Source organism: Leptodactylus fuscus, unplaced genomic scaffold (genome assembly GCF_031893055.1).
Source record: "Leptodactylus fuscus isolate aLepFus1 unplaced genomic scaffold, aLepFus1.hap2 HAP2_SCAFFOLD_66, whole genome shotgun sequence".
NCBI classification, from domain to species: Eukaryota; Metazoa; Chordata; class Amphibia; order Anura; family Leptodactylidae; genus Leptodactylus; species Leptodactylus fuscus.
Window position 1 is genome coordinate 470,762 of NW_027440693.1, and position 13,638 is coordinate 484,399.

Sequence of the window (13,638 nt, forward strand, 5' to 3'; positions counted from 1 at the left end):
TCTTTTGTGGTTGTCACTTGCCCCAGCAGCGTATACAGTGTCAGGCCCACCATTCAGCTTCAGCCCATAAACAGAGATGTTATTTTATATTAATCTGTATGTCATTTTATTTGGGAGTTGAATACAACCAGGAAAGCTGGTATGACCTATTTGGCCTGATGGTTTGGCTGTGTATACCACTAAGGTTTTTGTGGAGTATATACCCAGGAAAAATGGATTGAGTGTATATAGCCTTACTGACTTGCTGTGTATCCCACTTTGGTGTTTGGGGTACACACCATGGAAAGCTGGATTGAGCATATATAGCCTTACTGAATTGCTGTGTATCCCACTTAGGTTTTGGGGGATATACACACCGTGAAAAGCTGGATTGAGCGTATATATACTGTACACAGATTGTCTGTATCCCACTTAGGTTTTTAGGGGTACTCACCATGGAAAGCTGGATTGAGCGTATATGGACTCCTTTCCCTGCAGTATATAGCTCTGAGAAGATCTGTTGTTGTTCTTCAGTCTTCCCTGCCTAGCAGAAGCTCATCCCTCTCTCGCCCTCAGCAGATCTCTGTCCCTATCTTTCCAAGCCGCAAATGAGATGAACATGGCGGCCACTATTCTTCTAAATTGGAGGTCACCTGATTTCAGCAGCCAATGGCTTTTCCTATTTTTTTTCGATGCCTCCGTTGTCGTAGTTCCTGTCCCACCTCCTCTGCACAGTTATTGGTGAAAAAAAGCGCCAGGGAAGGTGGTAGGGGATACGAATTTTTACTGCGTTTGCCGCGTGGTAATTGATTCTAATTGAATACTCCGAATAGCCTGATATTCGATCGAACACTGTTTGTTCATCTCTAATAATTAATTGAAAAAAAAATTCTGATGTGCGTTGGATAGAATTTGATTAAAAAATTGTTTGTAATGTGGTTATTTATAGTATTATAGTATATATATTTATGTAATATTATATATAGTATACAATATATTTATATAGTATTATTTATATGTGATTATTTATCGGTAAAACTGAGATTTCTACATTTTTTACAAATGGAGAACATTTTTTCTGAACATCAGATGTAATGATTTAATATGTTGGCAAACAGTTAGTAAATATTAAGTATACAAAATATCTAAAAAGTTGCCCTCATTACACAGATATTGATACATATACAGATACCAATATCAATATCCTGTACTGTAAGGGTGCATTCACACGATGTAACGTGCAGCGTGATCTGAAAAATCATGGCATCAAAATAACGCGGCTTATACGATCCTAACTCCCATTGAAATGAATGGGAGCTTTTACGGCACGCAAACTCTTACACGCCGTATATGTGCCAGATCACGCTGCACGTTACATCGTGTAACCCTAAGGCTGCATTCACACGGAGTAAACGCTGGCGTTTTTTGTGTGTTTTTTGCACATAGCGCCGCGTTTACGCCGCGTAGCGTCGCGTTAACGCCGCGTATACGCCGCGTTAACGCCGCGCTATTTAGCGGTGGCGTTGCCCGGCGTTAACGCGGCGTATACGCGGCGTTAACGCGACGCTACGCGGCGTAAACGCGGCGCTATGTGCAAAAAACACACAAAAAACGCCAGCGTTTACTCCGTGTGAATGCAGCCTAAAGGTTCCTCACATACTCAGCACAGCAGTGACTCAAAGTTTAAGGGGTTAGGGAGCTTGAGAGGTTCTTAGTAGAGATGAGCGAACAGTGTTCTATCGAACACATGTTCGATCGGATATCAGGGTGTTCGCCATGTTCGAATCGAATCGAACACCGCGTGGTAAAGTGCGCCAAAATTCGATTCCCCTCCCACCTTCCCTGGCGCCTTTTTTGCACCAATAACAGCGCAGGGGAGGTGGGACAGGAACTACGACACCGGGGGCATTGAAAAAAATTGGAAAAAGTCATTGGCTGCCGAAATCAGGTGACCTCCATTTTAGACGAATAGTGGATTTCAAATCCGGGTCATATGAGACTGTGAACTTTGTGACTATGAGACAGGGATAGCTGTACAGGCAGGGATAGCTAGGGAGAACCTTTATTTAGGGGGGAATGTTATTAAAAATAACTTTTTGGGGCTCTATCGGGTGTGTAATTGTGATTTTTGTGAGATAAACTTTTTCCCATAGGGATGCATTGGCCAGCGCTGATTGGCCGAATTCCGTACTCTGGCCAATCAGTGCTGGCCAATGCATTCTATTAGCTTGATGAAGCAGAGTGTGCACAAGGGTTCAAGCGCACCCTCGGCTCTGATGTAGCAGAGCCGAGGCTGCACAAGGGTTCAAGCGCACCCTCGGCTCTGATGTAGGAGAGCCGAGGGTGCACTTGAACCCTTGTGCACCCTCGGCTCTGCTACATCAGAGCCGAGGGTGCGCTTGAACCCTTGTGCACACTCTGCTTCATCAAGCTAATAGAATGCATTGGCCAGCGCTGATTGGCCAATGTATTCTATTAGCCTGATGAAGTAGAGCTGAATGTGTGTGCTAAGCACACACATTCAGCTCTACTTCATCGGGCTAATAGAATGCATTGGCCAGCGCTGATTGGCCAGAGTACGGAACTCGGCCAATCAGCGCTGGCTCTGCTGGAGGAGGCGGAGTCTAAGATCGCTCCACACCAGTCTCCATTCAGGTCCGACCTTAGACTCCGCCTCCTCCAGCAGAGCCAGCGCTGATTGGCCGAATTCCGTACTCTGGCCAATCAGCACTGGCTAATGCATTGTATTGGCGTGATGAAGCAGTGCTGAATGTGTGTGTCCTCCAGACACGAATTTGGGTTTCCCCCTTAACGAGTTTATGTTCCCCATAGACTATAATGGGGTTCGAAACCCATTCGAACACTCGAACAGTGAGCGGCTGTTCGAATCGAATTTCGAACCTCGAACATTTTAGTGTTCGCTCATCTCTAGTGCTTAGCACAAAAAGTGAAGGTTAGATTTTTTTTTTCTTCCATTCCTATTATTCCATAGCTTCCTTATAATGGAAAAATATCTGAAACCAAAAATAAATAAATAAATAAAGGTTTAAATAAATCATCAAAAGTTATCAAAACATTGTGACCATAAATTTAGCAAATGTTGATATTTCTATTTGTAGCATTAGGCTGAGGCCCCCCTTATTTGTTGCCGATTTCGCTGCATTTTTTGAGCCAAAGCCAAGAATGGCTTCAGCATGAATGAGGAATATCTAGGAAGTTCTTATACTTCTCCCTTCTGCTCAATCCACTCCTGACTGTTGATCAAAAAAATGCAGCAAAATCTGCAACAAAAAAAGTTGTGGTTCTGCAATGTGGGGCTTCTGTGGGGCTGTGGTGTTTTGCAGTCCTTTTAAATCCCATCCACACATTGTCGGAAAATACACGTAGCTGACACGCTGTGATCTCCAAAGCCGTCTCGTTGCTACTGTTTTTTTTTCCGCAGTGTTTTTTTATTTTTTTTTTGCTTCTGCCCAATACGTGGGGCCTTTGTCTTAAAGTGGTTATCTGGGCCGCCTGAGCAATTTTCATGCTGATGACCATTCCTTGGGATGGGTCAGTTCGATAGAAAATCAGTATGAAAGTTTCCGGGGCACCTAGTAAACCCTTTTGAAAAATTTCTAATAAATATAACGTGAAAGTAGAATGTTCCATAACTGTTCAAGCATTTTTTACTACTCAGAGCGGGTTCACGCCTGTGCCCGGTCTCCAGATAAACTTCTTCTTGAGAAACTGAACAGGAGACACACTCGGCTCTGCTACATCAGATGTAGCAGAGCCGAGCCCTTGTGCACACTCGGCTCTGCTACATCTGATGGGCTGACAGCCACACGGTGTAGTTGAGCAGAACTGGCTCAACACTGCTGAGTCTCTGCATACCCATAGGAATGCATTGGCCAGCCTTCGGCCAATCAGCGCTGGCTCTGCCGGAGGAGGCAGAGTCTAAGGTCGGACCAGAATGGAGACTGGTGTGGAGCGATCTTACACTCCGCCTCCTCCAGCAGAGCCAGCGCTGATTGGTCGAATTCCGTACTCTGGCCAATCAGCGCTGTCCAATGCATTGCTATGGGAAAAAGTTTATCTCACAAAAATCACAATTACACACCCGATAGAGCCCAAAAAAGTTATTTTTAATAACATTCCTACCTAAATAAAGGTTATCCCTAGCTATCCCTGCCTGTACAGCTATCCCTGTCTCATAGTCACAAAGTTCACATTCTCATATGACCCGGATTTGAAATCCACTATTCGTCTAAAATGGAGGTCACCTGATTTCGGCAGCCAATGACTTTTTCCGATTTTTTTCAATGCCCCCGTTGTCGTAGTTCCTGTCCCACCTCCCTGCGCTGTTATTGGTGCAAAAAAAAGCGCCAGGGAAGGTGGGAGGGGAATCGAATTTTTTTTGAGTTTGCCACGTGATGTTCGATTCGAATCAAACACATCGAACAGCCTGATATCCGATCGAACATGTGTTCCATAGAACACTGTTCGCTCATCTCTAGAGACAAAGATCTATGTCAGTGCAGAGGGAATGAGCAGTGTCAAAGTTGTAGCTAGGGGTAACTGATGTCTCAGATACAGGGGCATATTGTTTGGTAATAGTGCTTACTCAAGGGGTGACTGTTTTCTAATAAGGGCATTGACATTGAGGGACTGTGTGACTTGTGGAGTGTTAATGTTGACTTGGTGGATATTTTTGTTAGTTTTGTTAGCGGACTGTGGCTTGTATAGTATGGGGCACAATATGACTGGCACTCTATCGAGAATACTCTGTGACTGGCCGTACTTGGCAGGTTTGGGTGTTGGATTGTACCACCAGAGCACTAAGGTGTTCTGCGCTGGGCCCACGTTCTAACCCAATATTTGTCCAATGGAAGTTGCCCACATTTAAGGGTACTATGGTCTTTTTCTTAGGTGTTGTTGGAGAGTGGACTCCCACATCCATTTTATCTGGAGGATTAGTCTGTAAATAAGGACATAGTACTTTATAATGGAGCCATGACTGCTATACTGAGAATGGGTTATTTTGTTGTCAATCAAAAATATCAGGGAGAAAAATTCACACAGATGAATTTGGTGCTGATTTTAAAGCTTGAATGTGCCACACATTAGGAGGCAAAGGCAGAAAAAAATAAGCGTTATTCTCTACCTTACTGCAACGCAAGACACTTGGCTTTTTAGCCCTATTTGTCTAGTGAAAGCCGCCGGAGATGGAGAGAAATCAGTGGTGGAAATCCGCTTCAATGCCTCTTTATTTTCCACGGTGTGACACAGACTCTTATGTCACAGAATGGCACAGGGACAGTCAATGCCACATTGTGAGCACCCATCAAACAACTCACAACTCCTGAAGCCATGGTGTAGGGACAAGGACAATGAGGTCACCCTTTTAGGTCAGGAAATTTCCATATTATTGCTGTTAAGGCGTTGTTTCCAGTCTTGTTAATATAAAGAATGTAAAGTGCTGTTGTATACTTGCAGGGAAATGTAGATATAAAAAAAACCCTACAATATCTCATGAGCTTCCTCTTTTAACTTCCTTTTTGTTGTTCTCTAATTTATTTTGGGATAGAAAACTGCAGCGACCAGAGCCATTACTAAGTGATATATTGTTAAATCTCTGAAGAAGATGACAGGTCAGCTGGAGAAATGCAGAAACCTCCAATACATTTCTCCATTATGTTGTATTCTGATTAAAATGGCCTTTTAGTACATAAACTTTTGGAAAAAAAATCCTGTGCCATAACACTCAATTTTCATCTATTTTTGGCCGTCATCAGAAATCTTGGGGCCCCATGCAGCATTTTATGGGGAATGTATGTGTGGGTGTGGTTAGTGGGGGTTGCAAGGTTATAAATTTTTAGGGTCTTTACTCACAAGACTGAAATTTTGAAAAATTTTAAAAAAATCTGCAGGATTTTGCAATATCAACAATGTGGCTGATTGCTTACCTGCATTATGGCACCCGAATCTTTAAAAGCACCATGATTTTGGCTAGCACATTGTACAAGTGTACAAGGCTCCTAGTGTGCACACTGAGTCAGACCCTGAAGACTCCTACTTAACACTTTCAGGGGGCATTCACACGGAGTAACGCCGGGCGTGTATTACTGCCGTACACGCCGGCGTTACGGCAGACTGCCGAACACTTCCCATTCACTTCAATGGGAGCGCTCGTAACAGCGGTGTTTACGAGCGCTCCCATTGAAGTGAATGGGAAGTGTTCGGCAGTCTGCCGTAACGCCGGCGTGTACGGCTGTGATACACGCCTGGTGTTACTCCGTGTGAATGCCCCCTCACTCCTTAGGGTGCATTCACACGATGTAACGTGCAGCGTGATCTGGTACGTATACGGCGTGTGAGAGTTTGCGCGCCGTAAACGATCCCATTCATTTCAATGGGAGTTAGGATCGTATACGCTGCGTTATTTTGAGGCCGTGATTTTGCGCAAAATAACGCGGCGTATATGATCCTAACTCCCATTGAAATCAATGGGAGCTTTTACGGCGTGCAAACTCTCAAACGTCGTATACATGCCAGATCACGTGGCACGTTACATCGTGTGAATGCACCCTTAGTCTCTTATGTTCATGTATTACATAGGTGACCATTCAATATTACATTTCCTCTGTAGCTCTCATATAAAAAGGAATTGTCTGTGATGATTCACTTCCTTCAGTATTTGCCCTGTTATTATTTGCTTTCCTATAGAAATAAGCAGTTCAGAGTTTAATGTATTATATACATTGTTTCTGTAGCATCTGAAATTATAGGATTAAGGATTTCTGTGCAGTAGATTTCAATGCAGTCATTGTTAATTCTTGCATTAGAAAAGACTACAGAAACCTCTTAAATTCCCATGGTGCAATGCATTGTGGTCACTACTGACTTTTATCTTGTTCCACCACTTGTAGTAAGGTGACCACCACAGAAGCAGATGTTTTCTGTACATTTCCTGTGATTGTGGTTGAAGTATGCTTTACATTGGATGTGTGTTACGTGTATAGCTCATGTACATGGAATATACAAGTGCATCTCAACAATTTAGAATATCATCAAAAATTTTTTTTTTTTTTTTAGCAATTCAATTGAAAAAGTGAAAGACATATATTATATGGAGTTATTACAAACAGGGTGAACTTTTCAAGTGTTTCTTTCTGTCAGTGTTGATGATTATGTCTTACAGCCAAGGAAAACCCAAAAGTCATTATCTCTGAAAACTAGAATAATTAATCAAAACCAGCTGCAAAGGCTTCCTGAGTGTTTAAAAAGGTCCCTTAGTCTGGTTCAGTAGGCGACACAATCATGGGGAAGACTGGTGACTTGTCAGGTGACCAGAAGGCAGTCATTGGCACACTCCACAAGGAGGGTAAGCCACAACGGTTCATTACTAAAGAAGCCAACTGTTCACACAGTGCTGTATCAAAGCATATTAATGGAAAGTTGAGCGGAAGGAAAAAGTGAGGTAGAAAAAGGCACACAAGCAACCTGGATACCCACGTCTTTGATAGGATTGTTAAGAAAAGGCCATTCAAAAATTTGGGGGAGATTTACAAGGAGTGGACTGCTGCTGATGTCAGATTTTCAAGAGCCACCACACACAAACTTATCCAGGACTTGGGCTACAAGTGTCACATTCCATTTGTCAGCCACTCATGACCAAAAGACAATGCCAGAAGCATCTTACCTGGGCTTAGGAGAGAAAGAAGATAAGATAAGATTAGGTTATCCTTTACTAGTCCCACCATGGGGAAATTCAATGTGTTACAGCAGCAGATAATACAGTGATATAGTACAAGACAGAACACATACAAGCTCATAGCAGATAGAAAAAGATACTAGGAGTCATAGCAACTAAAAAGAATTCAGGATCATTTAGTTCTCTGTGCAGAGTGATCTCCACTTAACCTGGTGTTGATTATACAGACAGGACAGAGCTAGCCCTTCTAACCAGCCTGTCAAGTCTATTTCTGTCCCTGGCTGGTATGCTACTCCCCCAGCAGGCCACTCCGAAGAAGATGGCTGATGCTACCACAGAATTGAAAAAGGAAGCTTCTACAATCACTGATGGTTTGGGAGCCATGTCATCTACTGGTGTAGATCCAATGTGTTTTATTAAGACCAAAGTCCTCGCAACATCTACCAGGAGATTGTCAAGCACTTCAGGCTTCCCTCTGTCCATAAGCTTTTTGGAGATGGAATTTTCATTTCCAACAGCACTTGGCCCTTGTCCACACTACCAAAAGTACCAAGGCTTGGTTTAATAACCAAAATATCACTGTGTTTGATTGGCCAGCAAGAGGAAGATGAGAGACCCCCAGACCCAACAATGCAAATGAACTGAAGGCTGCTATCAAAGCAACCTGGGCTTCCATAACACGAGTTCTGCAAGTCCACAGGCTGATCCCTCCAGGCCACAGGCCAATCTTTCCAGGACACATTGCCGCATTGATGACGTCATTCATGTAGCCCCCACCAAGTATTGAGGGCATTTACTGGACAGACCTTTCATTTGGTCAACATTTCTGTGTTAAATATTTTTTTTACAGTTGCTCTTATATAATATTCCAATTTTCTGAGATAGATAATGACTTTCGGGTTTTCCTTGGCTGTAACAAATAATCCTCAACATGAACAGAAAGAAACACTCAATATAATATATGGGGTTCAGTGTGTAACATCATACAATATAATATATGGGGGGGGGGGTCACTGTACAATATAATACAATATGATATATGGGGTGACTGTATAATATAATACAATATAATATATGGGGGTGACTGTCTAATATAATACAATATAATATATGGGGGTGACTGTATAATATAATACAATATAATATATGGGGGTGCCTGTATAATATAATACAATATAATATATGGGGGTGCCTGTATAATATAATACAATATAATATATGGGGGTGCCTGTATAATATAATACAATATAATATATGGGGGTGACTGTATAATATAATACATTATAATATATGGGGGTGAATGTATAATATAATACAATATAATATATGGGGGTGACTGTATAATATAATACAATATAATATATGGGGGTGACTGTATAATATAATATATGGGGGTGACTGTATAATATAATTATAATATATGGGGGTGACTGTATAATATAATACAATATAATATATGGGGGTGCCTGTATAATATAATACAATATAATATATGGGGGTTACTGTATAATATAATACAATATAATATATGGGGTGAGCGTATAATATAATATGGGGGTGTCACTTTTATAATTGAATTACTAAATAAAAATAACTTTTTGATATTCTAAGTTATTGAGATGCACTTGTACATTTACATCTGTAGTACCTGCTATGAACGTTCAATTTCACATTATATGATTCTTTCTAGAACAACTTCCCACTTTGAAGTGAAAGTTGTAGTCCACAACTTGAACACAGAGAAGTCCTCTGTTGGGGCTATAGCTGTAGCTTCATAGCTAAAACTGGAAAGTCATGGGACAAAAAGTTTCCATGTAGCCTCGGTCTGAGGGTTTTTGACCACAGTGTTTACATGTACTGTAAAACGTATTAAAATGATATGCAGCTCCCTCATGTCCATAAATGTCCCAGAAGGAAATATCCCTATAATATAGCACCCATATTAGTGCATAGGGTCCTACTGGTTTTGATTTTTCCCATGTCTCATTTCAGGCCATATTTAACAAATGGAAGCCTATGTGGGTGACACTGCTGGAGGACGGAATAGAATACTATAAGAAGAAAAGTGACAATAGCCCAAAGGGGATGATACCACTAAAAGGCGCAGTTATCACAAATCACTGTCAGGACTTCGGTAAAAGGATGGTGAGTGCTATAATATATTACTAAAAAAGCATCCCAATATACAGTGAAGGAAATAAGTATGTGACCCCTTGCTGATTTTGTAAGTTTGGCCCCTGACAAAGACATGAACAGTCTATAATTTTAAGGGTCGGTTAATTTTAACAGTGAGAGATAGAATATCAAAAATAAAATCCAGAAAATCGCATTGTATAAATTTATTTGCATTTTGCATAGAGAAATAAGTATTTGACCCCTCTGGCAAACAAGACTTAATACTTGGTGGTAAATCCCTTGTTGGTGCGCACAGCAGTCAGAGGTTTCTTGTAGTTGACGATGAGGTTTGCATACATGTCAGACATGTCAGGATGAATTTTGGTCCACTACTCTTTGCAGATCATCTCTAAATCATTAAAATGTTGAAGCTGTCGCTCGGCCACTCTGAGTTTCAGCTCCCTCCATAAGTTTTCTATGGGATTCCAGTCTGGAGACTGGCTAGACCACTCTTGACCTTAATAGGCTTCTTTTTGAGCCGCTCCTTTGTTGCCTTGACTGTATTTTTTGGATCATTGTCCTGCTGGAAGACCCAACAGGACAATGGGGAAGGAGGGTGTCACTCAGGATTTTACGGTACATGGCTCTATCCGTTCTCCCACTGATACATTGGTGAAGTAGATCTGTGCCCTTAGCAGAGAAACACCACAAAACATAATGTTTCCACCTTGGCAGTGGGGACGGTGTTCTTTGGGTCATAGGCAGCATTTCTCTATATCCAAATACGGCAAGTTGAGTTAATGCCAAAGAGCTCCATTTTTTTCTCATCTCAAAATTATAGACTGTTCATGTCCTTGTTAGTGGGCAAACTTACAAAATCAGCAAGGGATCAAATAATTATTTCCTTCACTGTAACTACCCACATTTCCTTTGAAAACAAGGCTACGTCTAATGTTATGTTACTGAATAACTTACTAACAGCTTTATTGTGATTTTATATCCCTCTGGAGCGCTGACCTTCTCTTTGCTCTTTAGATGTAAACAGTCTCTCCTGTATGAATAGGAGGTCAGACTATCAATGTAAATATAGGGTATGGGAGTCAGATCAGAGCTCAAATAGATTTGTATTGTGAGTTTCACCTCCAGTTTCTACAAAAAACAGTGGGACGAAATTACTATTCTAGTGTCCTGGCGTAGATGGCAATAGTTGTTGCACACAGTTCTTTATGCGTCAAAAAATTTGTCACTATTCTGTTTCTGCACCTCATTCACCAAGGGGACTCCTTAGCCTAATACATTTTCTATAGCTCGTGCCAGAAAATTGGTGTTCCTGATTATTGTTGATTTTAATCCTGGCCCAAAGGACTGCACTTAAATTTTCAAGAGGTTGGAGCATCTTAATAATTCAGGTGCAGTTATTACCAGTGCGGGAATGGATTAAGACTGAACTAATCTTAATAAAGTGCATCAAAGGAGCAAAGTGTAGGTAAGAGCTCCAGAAAGGAGCACATAACTTCACAATAAAGTTGTCAATATGTTATTTACTAATATTAAACTACACATAGGCTCATTATAAAATGGGGGATGGGGATGAAAATGCTGGAGTGCTTCTTTAAGTGTCTAGTTTCCTGGACAAAATTAGTTCTTTTTACTTGCTATGCACTTGTTCAAACCCTTTTTAGGATCACTTTTGCATCAAAAGGCTGGTAAATGGACTAAAACATCCCTACAAAGAGTAGAACATCTTTGAAAATGTTGTATGCATATGACTCATCTTACCTTTAATAGATTTTGATTTCACATTTTTCAATCACCTTTGCCACTCGTTGGTGTTATTCCTACAAAGACTGGAGTTATTCTTTGCAATTCTTATTTTTTGTATGCTTACAATACTGTATTTTTGGTCTATGATGGTCCTCACACAGAACCACAGTAGTGAATACTGCAAGTCATGTGTCTATTTATATGACAGCAGGCAACATTTACATCCATGTTGTGGAGGAAACAACTTGAAGAACAACAGTGTCCAAGCCGGTCTCTACTGCAGACATATGGTCCTCACATGGATGTAAAATTGATTATTATAAGTGTTGTGGATGTGGATTGTCTTAAAATAATTGTGTTTCTTGCACCAGTTTGTGTTCAAGCTCACCACTTCTAAACAGCAGGATCACTATTTCCAAGCATCTCACCATGAAGAGCGTGACGCTTGGGTTAAGGACCTAAAGAGAGCATCAAAATGCATAGCAGAGGGTCAAAGGTTTGCGAGAAAATCCACTAGAAAATCTATCAGGTTACCAGACACAATTAATTTAGGGTAAGTGTATAAACATTTTGGCTTTAACATCTTAGATTGGCACCATCGAGGAAGTGAACCTGTTTGTATTACATACAGTTCTTGAATAAGTTATATAACCCCCACAGGTTTATATTCTGTGAGCCAAGGATGCATCCTAGAAGGCTCTATAATGGTTATTCTAGACTGAGTGTGATGACGGTACATACAGAACAGTGGCGTAACTAGGAATGGTGAACTTTTGACATGGTGCCCCCCTCCACGACGCCCTGACCCTGACCGACGATGCCCCCCCCCCCCGCACATTTCTGCACGCTCTATTATGCCCCCATAGCGGCCCCTGCACACACTTTATGTCCCATAGTGGCCCCTGCACACAGTATTATGCCCTATAGTGGCCCCTACACACACAGTATGATGCCCCATAGTGGCCCTTGCACACAGTATTATGCCCCATAGTGGTCCCTGCACACAGTATTAGGTCCCATAGTGGCCCCTGCACACAGTATTATCCCCCATTGTGGACACCCATGAACAATTATTATACTGGGGTCTTTTCAGACCCCAGAGTATAATAATTGGAGACCGAGGGGAGATACCAACATAGGCAACACTGTTACTTACCTATCCCAGTCTCCGCTGCAGTCCTTGGTGGTGTCGGCCATCTTCAATGATGTCCGTGGCGTCACATGACCCGGAACGCGGGCCCCAGTCATGTGATGTCAGAGATGTCACAGAAGTAGGCCCGAACCTTGTCTGGAGCCCAGAGAGGTAAGTAACACTGTTTTTTTATGTTCTCTTACCTCTCCCAGGCCTCCGATCATTATACTTGGGGGTCTGAAAAGACCCCCCGAGTATAATAATAGTGCTTGTGAGGCCCGCAGCGTCAATTACCGATCCCAGCCCCTGCCAGGATCGGTAAGTAAATAGGACTGCTGCTACCCTGGTATTTACGCCCCTGATACTGAATATAAGATAAGATAATCCTTTAATAGTCCCACAATGGGGAAGTTTCAGTGATACAGCATCATGGATAGTACAGTAGTATATAGCAAGGAAGAAACACATACAAGCTCATGGCTGATAGAGAGATGGTAGGAATCATAGCAACTATAAAGAAAGAAACACAGACAAACTGCAGGATCATTTAGTTCTCTGTGTGAAGTGATATTGATAACCATAGCCCGATAGCCCGACTGTGGTTGGAGGACACGAGGAGGGGGGGGGGCCACAGCATGTGACATAACAGGCAGAATCAGCTTTTTGCAGAGGTGGGGGACATATGCAGCTATCATGAGAACATGTGGTAGTTCCTTTGGTAGGTGGTGAGATCTCGTGCTCACAGCTGAAAGTTCAATATCTTGTATCAGCACTATTGTTCCTTAACCACAAAAATGTCCCAAAAAGTACCCCATCCTTAATCGCACGTCCTTCTTACCACTGTCACGTGTTCTATCTGCCCGTAGAAGTCTAATGCCATCCCTGTAGACAGGGTGCTGCTCTCTTGCCATGCTTCCTTAACTCATGGGGGAAGGGGGTGATGGTAGGTTCC

General features: G+C 42.0%; 1 protein-coding gene across 1 annotated transcript in view; it reads left to right on the top strand.

The window, feature by feature from the left end:
- Positions 1-13,638, top strand: part of PLEK (pleckstrin) — a 72,012-nt gene that overhangs the window by 15,622 nt on the left and 42,752 nt on the right. Inside the window, exons 2-3 of the mRNA XM_075261938.1 lie at positions 9,668-9,820; positions 11,926-12,107. Of these exons, the coding sequence (XP_075118039.1) occupies positions 9,668-9,820; positions 11,926-12,107 (335 nt within the window). The remainder of the gene's footprint in view (positions 1-9,667; positions 9,821-11,925; positions 12,108-13,638) is intronic.